The following is a 16985-nucleotide window of genomic DNA, read 5'->3' on the forward strand; positions in this document are numbered from 1 at the left end:
AAAAATTAATTCATTTATTTCAAGAACAATCACGATCACGATGATTCTTAGTTATGATAAATCAAAGTTCTAATGAGAAGATGAAATTTATCAAAATTTACTAAAAGCTATAAATAAGCCAATCTTGTCCCTGGCCAATAAGCCAGTTACTATTTTAAAAAATATTACAATAGACATTTTGTCCATTGAAGAAAAATCAGGTCCAACCCAACCCCATTTTTTCACTAAGTTTTAATGATTTTTCAAAATAAATCAAGATAAATTTTCTAAACTCGTCGCGAAATCTTTATTCAAAACCCCACAAAAAAAAAACGAGAAACACTACCTAACCAAAGAATAAATTCATTAAAGCCCCCGGACTAATATGCTAATTAACATTTACTCTTTAAACTCGTGTGAAAGAGTGCGATGGCGAACGAATAATCTAGGGCGTTGCTAAATGCTATAAAAGCCGTGCCTTTATAGTCCGGGCATATATGAAAAAAATTATAAATTTCTTTAAAGCGCACATATTTAGATCTTTTTAAATGACTCATGTTGATTAAATGCAAATTATCCAAACATGTACAAATACGTCTATAATTATCGAAAATAATTGGGTAATTAAATAAAAAATGGCAGCACTATTCACAGCAGTTTAATTCATTTATTATTGAGACTGTTTAAAGGGATTTAAAATTGTAAACATTTTATAAGTATAAAATTAACCAAGTGACTATCACGTTGTTAGAAATGTGTTTAAAAGGGGTAAAGGAAACGTTAATTAGGCATTTCAACATTCTTTTTGAACCTTTCTTTCAGGGCATTTTCTTTAAAACCTCACGTTGTCTTACTCTCCCTTGTTTTATCATTTTATTTACTGGTTTAATCATATTTAGATCAAATCATCTCGTTTTTGATAACCTCATCGTTTTTCACATTAAGGAGAGCCTTTAGCTCAAGAACTTTCCGTAATAAATTTTAACTTATATTCGGAAATTAATTGAGAAACCACAATAATTCAATTGAAACCTAAAAAATCCTCATGACTTTCACTTTTCAGTATTTTTGCCTAAAATGGTGTCGACTTATTTGCCCATTGAAAGTTCCACCTTCACAGCTCGGTTAATGAAGCAGTACCAGTTATTATGACATAACGTGGGTGGTTTTACTGCAGTACGACTACGTTTACTCAGTACTATTAGCTTCGAAGGTCTTTTTCTTATAGTACTAAGAGCTTTTTTTTAATATTAAAGATGACGCTTTATACAGCAAGTGTAGAAAGTGAAGAGACATTTTCTCACGATTTTTCAGAAAAAATCCAAAGAAAAAACTAAAATAATTGTTGGATAACTTTTTAGTAAAGAAACTCATCATCTATTATAAAATTATTAAAATCAGTATACTAAGATTTCTCTCAGGCCTTTGACAATATCAATATTTTTTATTTAAAAACTTGTTATAATTTTTTTTGAAAACAGTTTTTATATAAAACCAAAATTAGTAAAATTGTTATATAAGTTTTCAATATATTAAAATTTTATATTTTGCCTTTGAGAGCATCAAAATGGTTTTTCGAAATTTTGAACAGCGAATGCGAAGAACTCATATACACTATAGAGAGTCTGGAGTTTCTCACATGCAGCAACTATATGCCTATCATCTGCAAAATAATTTTCTTTAAACGGAGAATAGGTAGAGAAGGATTTTTATATGGCCTCCTCGCTCTTCAGACTTTACACCTATAGATTTTTTCTTTTGCCTGTAGCTTTAAAACGAAAACCCTCTGTATAAACCGCCTTTTTTTCTTTTAAAACTCGTAATACACTTACGAAGTGAAATCAAGGCCTGTGAAACACGGTAGACATAATTCAAACATATGAAGCATGTCGATTCTGTATCGGTTTTCTTATTATATATCAAATGTTGGGTAACAGATCTTTTCTGGGAATATTCGATTTATTTTTATTTGAGGAAAAAAAAATTAATTAATTAAAATTTCTTTTCAGTAGTGTCCATGAACCGCAATTTAAACAGTTGTTTCTCACAAAAATTCCAGCCAGAGAACGTTCTCATAAAACAGACAATATGAACCGGACAAAGCGAGTAAAATCCGCCAATTTTAATCAGAAAAGTTCGTTTTTTTTTAATTTTCTGCTGCCACTCTATTAATTAAGACCATTAATTATAATGAGGCTGTTAACGAGACCGACAATTTAGCGACGATTAACGGTAATTACTAATTTAGAAAGCGCTCCCATATGATATCTTTTTATTTTCGTATTTTGTATTTTGCTTTTGTCTGGGAAAACTGTTAATTGAATGAGTTAAATAATTTTTTTGTTTATACAATTTTAGTTTTTTATTTATTCAATTTTTGGAATGTATTATGCTTTCAATTAAATTAATGAGGCCCGAAATTGACAAAATTTAATTAATAAATGGAAACCCCTTAATCTAAACCTTTTTGTATAATAAAATGAACATTTTATTCGTTTTAATTGTCTCTTCTTAGAAAAAATTTTACTCAATTAATTTGGCTTAAGCTGAAGATTTATATATTTTTAAACACATTTGTTGCAGCCTGATTACATGTCAAAAAAATTACGTAAATTAACAAGTTTAATCTTCATTAAATTTTAACATTAAAGGAAGTACATGCATTCGTAATTTCATCCTTTCACCTAACTTTCACCTATATAGAAGCAAAATCAAAGTAATTAAATTTTTATTGCAATAAGATGTATTTAATTAATTTTGGGGAATATTTTTTTTAATTTAATAATTTTTATTTAATTACAGAATATTCCTCTACATAAGTAAGAGGAATAATTAATTACTTTTATTAATAAATTAAATGAAAAGTGCTTAAAATTTCCCATTACCCAATTAGTATCATTTACCGTCTAATGAACAATACGAGTTTAGGGAAAATTGCAGCACGGAGGATGCTCTTATGTGTTTGGTTTGAACGAAAGCATTAAAATTATGGCCATCTTTACTGATAGAAAATAGAAAACAGCAGATAAAAGTAAACGAAAAACTCTGTACTTGAACCTCTTTTATTTACACTGTTTATTAATAGTTTGTTTTCAGTTATTCCAAGGGATACTGTAGTTTGTTTTGCAGAAAGGGTAAAGAATTAAAATTGTTATTGATAAACCAAAGTTTATGTATTATGACTGAAGTCGATCTAGCCTGCCAGGTTTCACTACGATATGTTATAATTCTGATTGCCTTAATTACAATCATCACTGCCAGTGTAGGGTGTAGGACTAGAATTGCTTATGTAAATAGTTTTAAATAGTTAGGAGCATATTTTAACAGTCTACTTAAATGAGATATTTATATTGATTAATAAATAAAATCCGTAAATTGTTACATAAATTTCATATTTTAAGACAGTGTTTGTCGCAAAAAACAATCTTCTGATTATATAAAACTTTGGCGGAATTTGTACTTAGATATGGCATATGTATGGAGGGGACTCTTTTAAATCCGTTCTTGATTTACTTGTAATAACACAAAAAGCATCGCTACAGATTTGTCATGTTAAAGCTAAAAAATGTCTATCAACTGACTTGTTTAAGAATGCAGGAGTTATTCAAATTTAACATAATTATGTTTATATAAATTCAGTGATAAGACTTCTATGCAGTAATAGAATTAGTCACAATAGACCAGAAGTACAGCAACAAGATATCACAGTTTATATCCCTTTGCTTTACCTAAAATAAACTTCATTTACTAAAAGATCTTTGGTTTATATAGCACCAAAAATTTACAATAATATGTCCCTTGAATTTAAAAGAAAATCCTTGGATTTTAGATCTTCTTAACAAGTCTTGACATTTACTTTCCTAATTTCCCAAATTAAATACTTGTAATTCTCCTTTCGCATTTCTATTTTTTATTTGCTTCCTTACTCTTTTTTGTGTATCGCTTTTTTCCTTTATGTTAATGTAATTAGATTGTATAAGATACTGTTATTAGCTTGTAAGTATAATACTGTATATTATTTTGTCCTAACTAGATATGCACATGCATATTACTTTAATCGAAAAGCACCCACAAACTTACAAGTTAATCGTGGTTCAAATACATTTATAACTGCTCTGTATAACAGATTTTAAAATAAATATTATTTTACAATTATTAAGTAAGTATATGAACAAATATACTTATAATAAATTAAAAGAACAAATAAATTAAAAAAAGTACTTTTATTGAAAATTAAATATCTAAAATGCTTTTATTTTAAACAAGAAAATTTATAATATTTTCATTACTTTTTTTCGAAACTTTTTTAAAACATTTTAATAATAATTGTTAATGTTAAAATAATATTTTAAAATTAAAACCAAACGAAGATTTAAAAAAATTATTTCGATCCAAAAAAATATATAAAAAAAATTTAAAAATATAATAGTCCTAAAAACCCTATTTAAATAATCAATATCCTGTCAATCAACATCTTGTATATAAAAAATCGCTGAATCATAATGCTTTCTTTTTTTTTATATACAGGATGGCCATTTGAAAACGAAACTAGGCTCTGTTTCGTGGAGGGACCCAAAAGAGCTCTGTTCGCTCTTTTGGGTCGCTCAGAACATTTGCGAAAAAATCCTCGGACCCATCAATTTTTGATTCAAGGGGGAACCATTTTTTTGCTAGTTTCGCCCCCCTGAGTGCAAAGCCCTAGCGGGGGTGACAAGGGCCCCCAAAATTTTAAATGGAACGGGGGGTCGAGTGATACCTTATTTTGAAGGTATTTTTATGTGGATTATAACCCTAAAGTTTTAAATCGTTACTATTTGCCTAGTCGATGCAGGGGCAAATAAAAGTTACAAAAAAAATGTTAAAAAGTATAATTTTAAATAAAGGGCTTAAATAAAATCAATCAAGTAGATGTTCAAAATGTTGGCCTTCGACTTCCATACAATAATACAGGTTTTGTTCAAACCTTTCCCGTACATTTTGCAAAATTTCTGGGGTAATTTGACGACATTCATCAATTATTCTTTGTCGCAAATGGTCTAGCGATGTTGGCTGACTAGCATAAATTTTAGTTTTTAAATGGCCCCATAAAAAAAATCTAACGGGCTTAAGTCCGGGGAACGAGGGGGCCATTCAATAGCTCCTCTTCTTCCAATCTATTGTCCTGGAAACGTTTGGTCCAAATATTGATGAACCCTTGCAGAATAGTGGGGTGGCGCCCCATCTTGCTGAAATACTAGACGATATTCCAAGTACTCGTTGTTATTTTCTAGTATCTCCACTAATGCTGGATGAATTGTATTTTCTAATAACTCCAGGTACATCTCTCCTGTTAAATTGCCAGGTAAAAAAAAGGGGCCTACGATATGTTTACCAAAAATGCCAGCCCAAACATTTAATTTTCCAGGATGTTGTGTATGAACCTCACGAACTATTCTGGGATTTGAATCAGCCCAATAGCGACAGTTGTGACGATTCACAATACCGTTTAGGAAAAAGGAGCATTCGTCAGAAAAACATACATTAAATAGAAAGTGTGGATCATTGGCGGCTTGTTCAGATATACTTTCACAAAATTGTACTCGCCTATCAAAATCGTCTTCATTTAGTTCTTGTACGAGATGCATTTTGTACGGATGAAACTTGTTTTTTTTTTTTAATATCTTCTGAATGCTGCTTCTCTTAATACCAGACATGGTTGATAACTTCCTTGTGCTCAGTGTAGGATCTTGCACAATATGGCCTAAAATAGCTACTTCTGAAGCTTTATTCACCACTGAATTATCCATTTCGCGCTTTTTATTAGCCACAGACCCAGTTTCCCTAAATTTTTGAACCAATTCCAAAATGTACTTGCCATGGACCTGTAGATTAGGGTGTTGTAGTATGTTAAAGAGCTGGGCAGTTCTATTAGCATTTTCATTGTTCGCAAAGAAAAGAGATATCATTTCAACTCTTTCAGCAAATGAATAATTTGTTTGACACACTATGATCTGACAGCAGTAATTGACAACCACTATTAAACTACAAAATGTTGCTATAATAACAGTCTCAACAATAACCAAGAGTTCCCTTGCAGAATTGGCTTAGATACCTACGGGTATTTCAAAAAAACCAACAGAAAGTACGGTTCACAATGTAGGAGAACAAAATTTTTTGTATTTATTTAACTGCTAAATTTACAAGCATTTTTTTTTTCATAAAAAATGTTGACATGTTTTTGTAACTTTTATTAGCCCCTGTATCGACTAGGCAACTAGTAACGATTTAAAACTTTAGGGTTATAATCCACATAAAAATACCTTCAAAATAAAGTATCACTCGACCCCCCATTCCATTTAAAATTTTGGGGGCCCTTGTCACCCCCGCTAGGGCTTTGCCCTCAGGGGGGCGAAACTAGCAAAAAAATGGTTGCCCCTTGAATCAAAAATTGAGGGGTCCGAGGATTTTTTCGAAAATGTTCTGAGGGACCCAAAATAGGCTCTGTTTCGTTTTCAAATGGCCACCCTGTATATAATGACCGGACATTTTAATAGCACTAAAAGTTCAATAAAAAAAATATATCAATTTAACTTTTTTCAAGTCAAAATTCTCAAAAAAATTAGATTTCAAGAAATAAAATGCAGAAAAAATAGTTAAATGTATGAAATCGAAAAAATAAAATATAAAACATAAGTTCTTAAAAAGATATTAGCAAATTATTATGTCCCAATAAAAAAAATAGGTAAATTTAAAATTTATAAAATTAAAAAAAAACTAAATAAGCAAAAATTTAAAATTCTGAAAAAAATAGAGACCTACTATTATGTCTCAATAAAAAAAATTAATTTAATTTTTTTTTTAATTTTCAATAAAATTGATTTTTTTAGCTTCTATTTTTTTGTTAATAAAGGAAAAATAAGACTAATCTATTTTTAATAGTTCTTCTAATTAACCCAAGGTTAGATCCGAAAATTAAAGTTGAATTTGCAGAAAGACAGACTTATTAATATTAAATTTATTCCTTTTAGTAGTACAAAAAGGTCAATAATTTTAAAAAGACAAATAGAAATATTAAAAAAGTTCCAAAATTAAAGGTGGATTGGGTTAGAAAAATGTATGCTAGCTATTTTTTTTTATTAGAAACAAATACAAAAAAAATAGAAGTTGCTTTATAAAAGTATATAATTTTATATTAGCAACCAAAAAGTACAATAAAAAAAATAAATTTATTTGTTGATTATCCAAAAACAAATTTTGTATTAAATTTTATTGTAACTTCCTACATATTATTCCTACCTTGCCCTAAAACAAAAAATGAGCTTTAGAATAAGTCATATGTTCCTAAAGTTACAAGTTTTCACATTTTTTTCTATTGTTCAATAATTGACTTTCTTCTATAAGTTTAGTTCGTTCGTAACATCTATATTCTTAAATACTCACTTGACAAAAGGTAAAAAAACATCAACACAAGACAATACTTACAAACAAAATAACCCACTTGACATTTATTTAACACATGATGATCATCGGGATCTGGAATACCAATCTACTAATTGCCCGTTTATTATGACAATTTGCATAAAACCGTATGGCACTATTAGGCAAGAGTTTTCGCTTTAAAAACCAAAGAATTAATTTTTTTCTCACCAGGTATGGCGCTACTAAAAAAACTGGATCTTAAATGCCGTCGTAAACCTAAAATTCCATACGGATTGCAATAATTCCAGTTTGAACTAGTAACAATTTATTTAACGTAACACGGTAAAATAACGAAAGTAGTACCAGTACTCTTCAGTTAATTAAAGCGCTAATTTAGAGGCTCACATGGAGAATCACATGAGCTAATGATTGAAACACTGTGGTACTGCCTTTAAATAAAATTTGTTATGGTACTCAGTAATATATATTTTTTTTTAAATTGCGGTAAACCACTTGGTCACGAATTATTATTTATGGCCCATTTTTTTATTATAACGTAGTGGCAAACGTAGAGGGTTGTACGAGAAAAAACTTTTTTTAAAACTTTTTTACTTACCTGATAGTGACTGCTAAAAGAATGATAATGACACCCACAAGTAGCATGGCAACGCATACTCCGCTGATCATGTATAAGCTTTCATTGGGACCATCTAAAAGGAAAAGAAATGGTAAAATCATTGATGAATTGAGTAAATATTGAAGAAAAGTTGGTCCAAATAGAGTTTTAATGAGTAGAAAAAGCTTATAATGCTATTGAAATTGAGGAAGAAAATTTGGATCACCTGCAAATTCATGTAGCTTATTAACAAAAACAAACAATTTACTTTTTTTCTTTTTAGTTTCATTTCTGAATAGCTGTCGTGATCACCCGAAATTTATTAGTTTCTTTCGTTTAATTTACACTATTATATAGAAAAATCATAATTTTATTACTATATTTTGAAATTTTTTTACACAGGCCTGAGGATATAAATACAAGCTTTAATTTTTTAAATCTTTTAAATTCTTCTCCTCAGTCTGTTTTATTTTCTTAGAATATTGGCGACTACATTAGCATATCTTACTTTATCAAGTGCACCTCGGAAGAATACAAATGAAGTCTTATTCATCAATTATCGCAAGTTTTTCAGCCATGAATTCCTTTTTATGCCTGGTCCAATTGTTTCATCAATTTCCTTCAATGATCGCAATTCTCTTCAATTTTCTCGTTGTTGGTAGCATAACTTGTCCAAGGAATTCTCAGCATCCTAAGACAGCACCACATTTCAAAGGCCTTCACTCTCTTTGTATCTGTTAGTGTCCATATTTTTACACCACAAGCAAACACCAAAGGCACTAAGCCTGGTTCTTACCTTTTCTATTATAGCCGTTGTCTCAACTATTAAAGAGTGCGCAGTCTAGATATGCCATTTTCCTCACTTTTTCTACTTTTACTTGAGTTTACTTTTATTATCAACTTCTCCAATCCTTCTTTGCAGTTGGTCATGATCACCATACCATCCGCATATCAAAAATTATTCAGAGATTCAACGCAGATAATAACGCCGTCTGTTAACTTGTCCAGTGCTTTTTAAAATATTTCCTTCGAATATACATTAAACAGTAGAGGAACAGGATACTCAGATACTAGAGGAACAGGAATATAGATAGGTGTCTTACTGTAAGTTCCTAATTTGGCAGTTCAAGTCCAATATAAGTTTGAGGTGCAACACCTGAATACCAAGTGCCAACATTTCAATAAGCTTGTCCATGGTTCACGACCTCAAACGCTCTGCTAAAATCTATGAAAGTCTATGAAACATAGCTATACATTTGTATTGCTATCTCTGCATTCTTTAATAAGTACTTGTATAGCGAAATGAACTTCGTTTGTACCGAGTCTCTTTTTAAAACAGAATTAAGTATGACCTGTAAGTTCTTCGAATTCATTATATGAATTATCTGAATAAATAGTTTAAGAAACTCATGAATGGTCTACACTCCTTGCATTTTTTTAAGCTTGGCTATTTAGGCAATAAAAGTATATGTCAACGAGTCCTGTGGTATTTCACTTGCATTATTGTATATAGTGTTAAACATGTCTTGTATATCATCAATGTATTGATTGACAAAGAGTCTAATAACTTCAGCTGGTATCATCTTCACCGCTTGCTTCTTATTCTTTTTCTTATTCTTTAGCTGCATGACTTCACGCCACCATTTTATTGCTGTATTGTTCTTTGGATCACATAAAAATTTATTTTTTTATTATTATTTGCATAAATGCATACACCAAATATTATTTAAATGTCATTCCTTAAAATATCTCTAACTGGGATAGGGATAGGAAGAGAAAAATAATTCTAAGTAAATGAAGTAGCTAATAAAAATAATATAATTGCTAACCATAGTAAAATATAGAAGAAACAGAATAGAAAATAGGAGGATAATAATTCAATTCAAATGGAATCAAGACTAGAAGATTTTTTTAGAAGTAATTTCCGGTGACGAGAGAATGAATGAATGAATATTTATTGAAAATGATCTAAATTTTATTGGTGAGTCACTTTTGAATTTACACACACAAAATTACTGCCATATTGAAAGAACTGTTACATTATTTGAGTCCTATGCTTAAGACATTAAAAAGCATTTAATTAAGGTCACTTTAATATTATCCTTAGGACTAAATAAATGACGCTATCCAAGTGAATAACTTAATAGTCATCATTTCCTCTACTTTTTTATAAATTTATTTAAGAGAAATTATAAAAAAGTGTGTCATTCTAATGAGGAAGACAAAAACTACCTCATAGAAAATTTCCTAGTAGATAAATCATGGCTAAGCAAATCTCTGCAAAGACTCTTAGTCCCCAGTAAGCCGTAGATAATCAGAGGATGTGAAGAATCCCCTGGTAAAGGATAAAAGTAGCTACATGGAACATAAGAAGTCTATTTGAATCGGAAAAACTAGATAATCTTGTTTTTGTGATGGAAACGCGGAAAATCAACATGCTTGGAATTATTGACGTCTAGTGGACTGTCTCAGGCCAATGGCTAACTAAAAACGTCACAATGCATTTCTCTAGGAATAATAACCCACGTCACAGGCATAAATCATCCATTGAAATATTTCTCTCTATTTTTCGAACACCCTGTAACGTGTGAACAGATCTGATGTGAAAACTCCAAGTAAGTCGAACAGCACTTAATGTTATACAAGTATGTGCACCTACTGCAGACAAGAGTGATCAAGATATTGAAACGTTTTATGAAGAGCTTAGAGTAGAACTCCAAACAACGAGAAATCATGAGCTTACCATAAATATACTTGATAACTTCAATGATTAAGAATTAAGTTTAGATATATATATTTAATAGTAAGGATCCAAAAAGTAGACTCTATTCTAGTAAACGGTATGAACTCAATATGAATTTAAAGAAAACACATTATATGGTTATCACAAAACAACAAAATATAGACGCAAACTTAACAATTGATGATATTCCAATTAAAAGAGTCTAACATGGCAAGTATTTAGACACCGTAATAAACGAAATTGCTAAACAGTTGCAAGAAATAAAATTCAGAATTGCGATAGCTAGAAAATCTTTTATCAAACTCAAGTAGTTTCTTTGCAGTAAAATTAAAGATAAGAATACTTCGGTGCTATGTATTTGAAGTCTATTACATGGTGCCGAAGCAAGAACACCTAAAACAGGTGAAATAAACAAACTGGTAGCATTTGAAAGATCGAGAAAATCCGCAACATGCGACAATAGCACGGTCACAAACGTCAAAGTGCTGCGTCGTATGAACAAAGAAGAAATTTATCAAGACACTTAAGAAAAAGAAACTGGCACACATTATTAGGGGCTCAAAATACCAATTGCTGCAAAAGATTTCAAAGGGAAAAATTTAGGAAAGACGTGCTGAAGGGATGAATTTCATAGCTAAGAACCTTAAGAAAATGGTTCTCAATAACCTGCAATGAAATAATCTATAACACTGAAAATAGAAGAAGAAGAAATTTTGTTGGTCGGATGGTCATTAAGCATATCTCTCTGGGCTTAAACGATTCAATACTGTTGCTTTACTGGTAGAACCGTAATGGAATTGAGAGTGCACTGGTGCATTTCTTGAGATATACGAGAGCATAACATTCGAAGTACTTAAAAAAAAATTTTTTTTATGAAATCACTCTCTTGACTTAAACTGAAATTGTGTCTTTTTAGATATTCTTAGAAAGTTGAAATACCTTGATTGGAGCAAAATATTCAGTTAACAATCATCTTAAGATAACTGACAATAATTATTCTAATTGCTGATGATACATCACTTACGAGGTGTGAAAGGATTAAATGTAATGTTCAAACCAGTAAATATAATTTTTAAGCTTTAAAAAATGTGTCAACTTAAAAGTGAAATTTGCACCTTTTCTTTTCCTAAAACTTCAAAGCTTTTCGTTCCAGCAAAATTGAATATGCTTGCCTGGAAACATAAGTTAACCTTATGAAAATAAACGATTTTAACCACAACACAGCTGTGGAGAGATTTTCTTTACTGTTTTAATTAAAGAAAATTTAAAAGCGCTTTGATTGCACCAATGAAGTTTTCATTTTGGCGATATGAATATTTCGTGTACGTGACTCAGGATTAAAACATATTAAATAAGTTTCTAGTTCTCTAGTATATTTAAAAAACAGTTTCAGATCATTTTCAAAAATATCCTCTCAAAATATAACAATTTTCTTACCATCTGTCCAGTCACGAGAGAACTAAATATCCTGACTGACTCACCTAGTAACTATAAATCTGTCACATCGAAGCGTATTAAACTGTCCATAATCTCGTCTGAAACCGATAAATCTTTCGAATAAAAAAGCCATGGTTCACCCACATAAAAAAAGGAGATTGGTGCGGTTGGACCGCGTCCAAAATGTCAAAGATCCTTCTGGAAAACGTATTCCAGCCTAGTCAGACTGTGCGTCGTTCGGTTGGCAAATTTGGGTTGAATATACATATGGGAAATTAATCGATAAATCTTTCGGAATTTATCGGATCTTTTTTAGAAAAAACTTTAAGCGAGTTAATTTGGGACAGGGTCAAATTAAAACACGGTGTTTAGGTTATATGTGAGAGTAATAAATGGTGTAGGTAAGTGATAAGAGGACAAAGCAAGAATAATAAAAATCCTTCAAAGCCTGGTAAAAGAAAAACATTCAATTATATTAAATGTTAGGACCTCTTGATCCCCAGATTTAACTCTCTTTATATTTTCGTTTGAATGAATAGATGTTTTTAAATATACGTGAAGATCTCACGGGCTTAGGGCTAAAAGAGACGCTTGTTCTAAAAAGAATTGCTGTGGGTAGGTCTTAAGGACTAAAATGCCATTTTTGTTCACACAGTCTAGATCATATATCCAATGGTGCCATGTTTTTTTTATATTAGAGGTTTGTACTTTTATTATTAGGATTTTTTTATTATTTATTCAGAGTCTGACTTAAAATTTTGTAACATATTTGTGATTTTGCAAACTATATCTCCAATAAAAGTACTAAGTTCTCTCATAAAAAAAAATCCGTTGAAAACCACAATTCTGCATCATCGAAAATGGTAAAGTCTTAAATTAAAACTAATTTACAATATAAAATATATATATATAAATAATTTTGAAAAAATCAGAATATTTGAGTAGAGTGAGTTGAATAAAATAAGAATCTGTAACTTAAAGCATTGTAAATCATACTTCTTAAGAACCTAAATAAGAACAGCAAGAGGAGGAAGAAGAAGAAAAAGAAGTAACTGCAAAAATGTGTGAATAAAACAGAGAAAAAGAATCAATTACTAACCAGATTATGCATTCTTAAGGCTCTTTAATAAATTAATTAATAGTATACAAGTGAGTGTAGTTAATTTTCAACTAAGAATGCTCTCAAATTAGTAGAGCAAGATGGAAAGGAAAAAAGAAGAAAAAACAAAAAAACTTAAATAAATTAAAGAAGAAGACTGACGGAATAACCAGATTATACATTTTTCAGTCCTAAGTAAATACTAAATTATAAACAAATTATTACTGAAAATCCCACATGTAAAATATCATTATTTTCAAATAATTTCCTCAAAAGTTCAATGTCGAAATATCGGGCCAATAATGATAGACGACGTGTGTGGCATTAAAGGTCACATTAATTTTTATGGGAGTTTAATCAATATGAGCTCCAAAAATAGCCGAACCTATTAAAACATTGTTATGAGCATACCATAATCAATTGACAAAATGAAGTGTGGTCTGTGACCTACCAGGGCTAAATTTAGACGTCCGGATGTGGGAGGAAACAAGTGTAAATTTGGACATTTTTCCTATTAATAAACTATTATTCAGGCTTTTAATTATGTTGTAATTAAATCATGAGGGATTTATGCTAATTACTTATTTAGAATTGGTGACTTGCATAATCTTAAGACAAAATTGTACTTATTGTTTGATGGTGCTTTGCAACAATTCTGGAGTTGCCATGTCGTACAACGAAAGCATAGAAATAATTTATGTAATAGTTGTGTAAAACGATACTTTCATTTTAATTTGCCTACAGCTTAGGCGACAATTTTTAGTAGTACCATGAATTATTTTTCTCTAAAACTATATTTCCAAAAAAATAGCAATGTAGTGAAAATGTTGTTTTTTTTTTTATCATGTGAGTTTGTTTTGAAGAATTGCTGGTACAGCGCATTCGAATTTTCCTGTTTAGGACAATGATCGAAGATCATTTACATTATCTTATTTAAATAGGCTAAAATTTTGTTTCTAAAAAGGAATTTTGTATCATTGGTAAAAGGCACAAGATGATCATTGTGAGAGATGATGAACATCTCATTTACATAAAAGAAAATTAAAAATTAAAATTTTTATTTTTGAGACAGTGAAAATTATGAAATTTTGCACACAGGTTCTTCATTTAATTTCATTGGATATCAATTTCAGGATTTTTATGAAAATTATACTGGAAGTAAGAAAAAAAATTTGTAAGGATGGCTAATTTTTTTTTCTATAAGTGTTGCAGTGTCTATAACTCGAGAACCAAGACGGTTGGGATTATGAAATTTGGTATAAGGTTTCTTTATTTAATTTCATTACACACCTATTTTAGGATTTTTCTGACAAATATACTAAAAGGTGGAAAAAAAAATTTAAGGTTGGCTAATTTTTTTTTTCTAAAAACGTTGCAAAGTGTTTATAACTCGAGAACCAAGGGAGCTAGGATCATGAAATTTTGTACAGTGGTTCTTTGCTTAATTTCATTCGATACCTATTTTAGGATTTTTCTGAAAATATACTGGAAGAGTAAAAAAAATTAAGAGTGGCAATTTTTTTTTCTAACAACGTTGCAGTCTTGAGATACTTGAGATAACTGATAACTTGAGAGGCAAGACACTTAAAATTATAAAATTTTCTACAGAGGTTCAGCATTTAATTTCAATAGACACCTAGTTTAGGATTTGTCTGGAAAATAGAAACTGGAAGTTAGACAAAAAATACGGGTATATAATTTTATTTTGATATACTGAATGTTCGAAAAAAAAATTTAAGGGTGGCTAATTTTTTTTTAAAACGTTGCAAAACATCTATAACCCGATAACCGAGATAGTTAGGACCATAAAATTAGGTATAAAGTTTTTTTATTTAATTTCATTAGATACCTATTAAAGTATTTTTCTAGATGTTGGGGGATCCTCATAAGGGTTAAAAAAATTTAAGGGTGGCTAATTTTTTTTTAAGTTGCAACGTGTGGATAACTTAAAAATCAAGACAGTTAGGATCATGAAATTTTGTTTAGAGGTTCTTCATTTAATTTCAGTAGAAACCGATTTCAGGATTTTAATGAAAATCATACTGGAAGTTAGAAAAAACAACTTAAGGGTGGCATTTTTTATCTAAAAACGTTGCAATATGTCTATAACTCAAGAACCAAGACAGTTAGTATCATGAAATTTAATATAGTTTCTTCATTTAATTTCAGTAGACAACTAAACTAGAAGTGTAAAAAAAATTAAGAAAGATAAAAAATTTAATATTTCTCTTTTGACAGGGTGACTATGAGAGTGTTTTTTAACTTTCTTTCTCAAAAAGCGAATATCATAAATATATGAAAGATATATGTTTATAAAAAGATTACCTTTATCTTCGGCATTAATATCAGAATTTAAAAGGGATCAATCAATAATATTAGGTTTTTGGTGTAGGATATTTATGCCTGTCTAAGTAATGAGCTAATGTGATAAAGCCGGAGGCAAATTTGAAACATTGTTGTGTAGTAATTCCATTATGATTTCGAGAGATTTCGAATCAGAAGTATTAGTTCATCATTGAGCATTAGTGAGCTAATTATTCCAGAAGAAAAATAAGTTACAGGTTCAGTTGAAAATAAGAAAAATCACATTAAATTCGTTTAAAAGTCGTAAGAATTTGAACATGTTTCTTTTTTTTTTTTTGGTTTAGTCATCACTAAATATTCATTAAAAGAACTTACTAAAAGGAAGGAAAATCAGATTAAACACTACTATTAAACAACTAGTTTTGCTACTTCTTCTAGTTTATATACTATACTTTTTACTTTTATGATTCCCAATGTATGTACTTGTATACCTTACTACTGAAATCAAAATATGTTATACTGAGCGTCATACGGTTTTAACATTAGATATCAAGAAAATAATAAACACAATATAAATTATTTATTAATTATTATTGATGATATTAAAAAAATAGGTTTTCCCTAGCACACAAATAAAAGCCATTTTTAAGGAACTTAAGATTATAAGGAACGTAGAAATGAAACAAACAGATATAGGAATTAAATGTGGAATAAAGAAATCTAAAAAATAAACGGAAAAAGATGTATGGAAAAATTAAATAACAACCGAATCAATATGTAATCTTTAAAATATGTGGAAAAAAACGAAACTTATCCTTAAAAAGAAATTAAATTGAAGAAATCTTTTTAAAGCAATAATCGCTTATGCAATGGCTCTATTGACATATTCTTTTGGAATAATTCCATAAACTTCAACAGATTTGGAAAACATTCATCACGTCTTGGGAGAGCCAAAATCTCGACTATTTCGGACATATCCCTGTCTCAATTCTTTAATATCCACAAAATCATTCTAAAATTGCGAGTTTTTCTAAATAAGTTAATTTATTTACGGACGAATACTCTCATTTTATAATAATTCTTTTCTTATTTTTAAACTGCGTCTGTAATATATGTCTTAGGATATCCAAAATCTCGACTTTTTCGGACATATCCCTGTCTCAGTTCTTTAAAATCCTCGGTATCATTCTAAAATTGTGTTTTTCTAAATCAGTTAATTCATTTACAGACAAATACACTTATTGTATAATAATTCTTTCCTTATTTTTAAACTGCGTCTGTGATATATGTCTTAGGATGCCCAAAATCTCGACTTTTTCGGACATATCCCTGTCTCAGTTCTTTAATATCCTCAAAATCATTCTAAAATTACGTTTTTCTAGTTCAGTTAATTTATTTACGAATGAATA

General features: G+C 29.7%; 1 protein-coding gene across 4 annotated transcripts in view; it reads right to left on the reverse strand.

Annotated features, from left to right (window-relative positions):
* Positions 1-16985, reverse strand: part of LOC126734538 (uncharacterized) — a 303120-nt gene that overhangs the window by 60650 nt on the left and 225485 nt on the right. For all 4 annotated transcript variants that reach the window (XM_050438219.1, XM_050438218.1, XM_050438217.1 and 1 more), the window contains one exon: positions 7994-8087. In XM_050438219.1, coding sequence (XP_050294176.1) covers positions 7994-8087 — 94 coding nt within the window. The remainder of the gene's footprint in view (positions 1-7993; positions 8088-16985) is intronic.

This window comes from Anthonomus grandis, chromosome 3 (genome assembly GCF_022605725.1).
Source record: "Anthonomus grandis grandis chromosome 3, icAntGran1.3, whole genome shotgun sequence".
Classification (NCBI taxonomy): domain Eukaryota; kingdom Metazoa; phylum Arthropoda; class Insecta; order Coleoptera; family Curculionidae; genus Anthonomus; species Anthonomus grandis.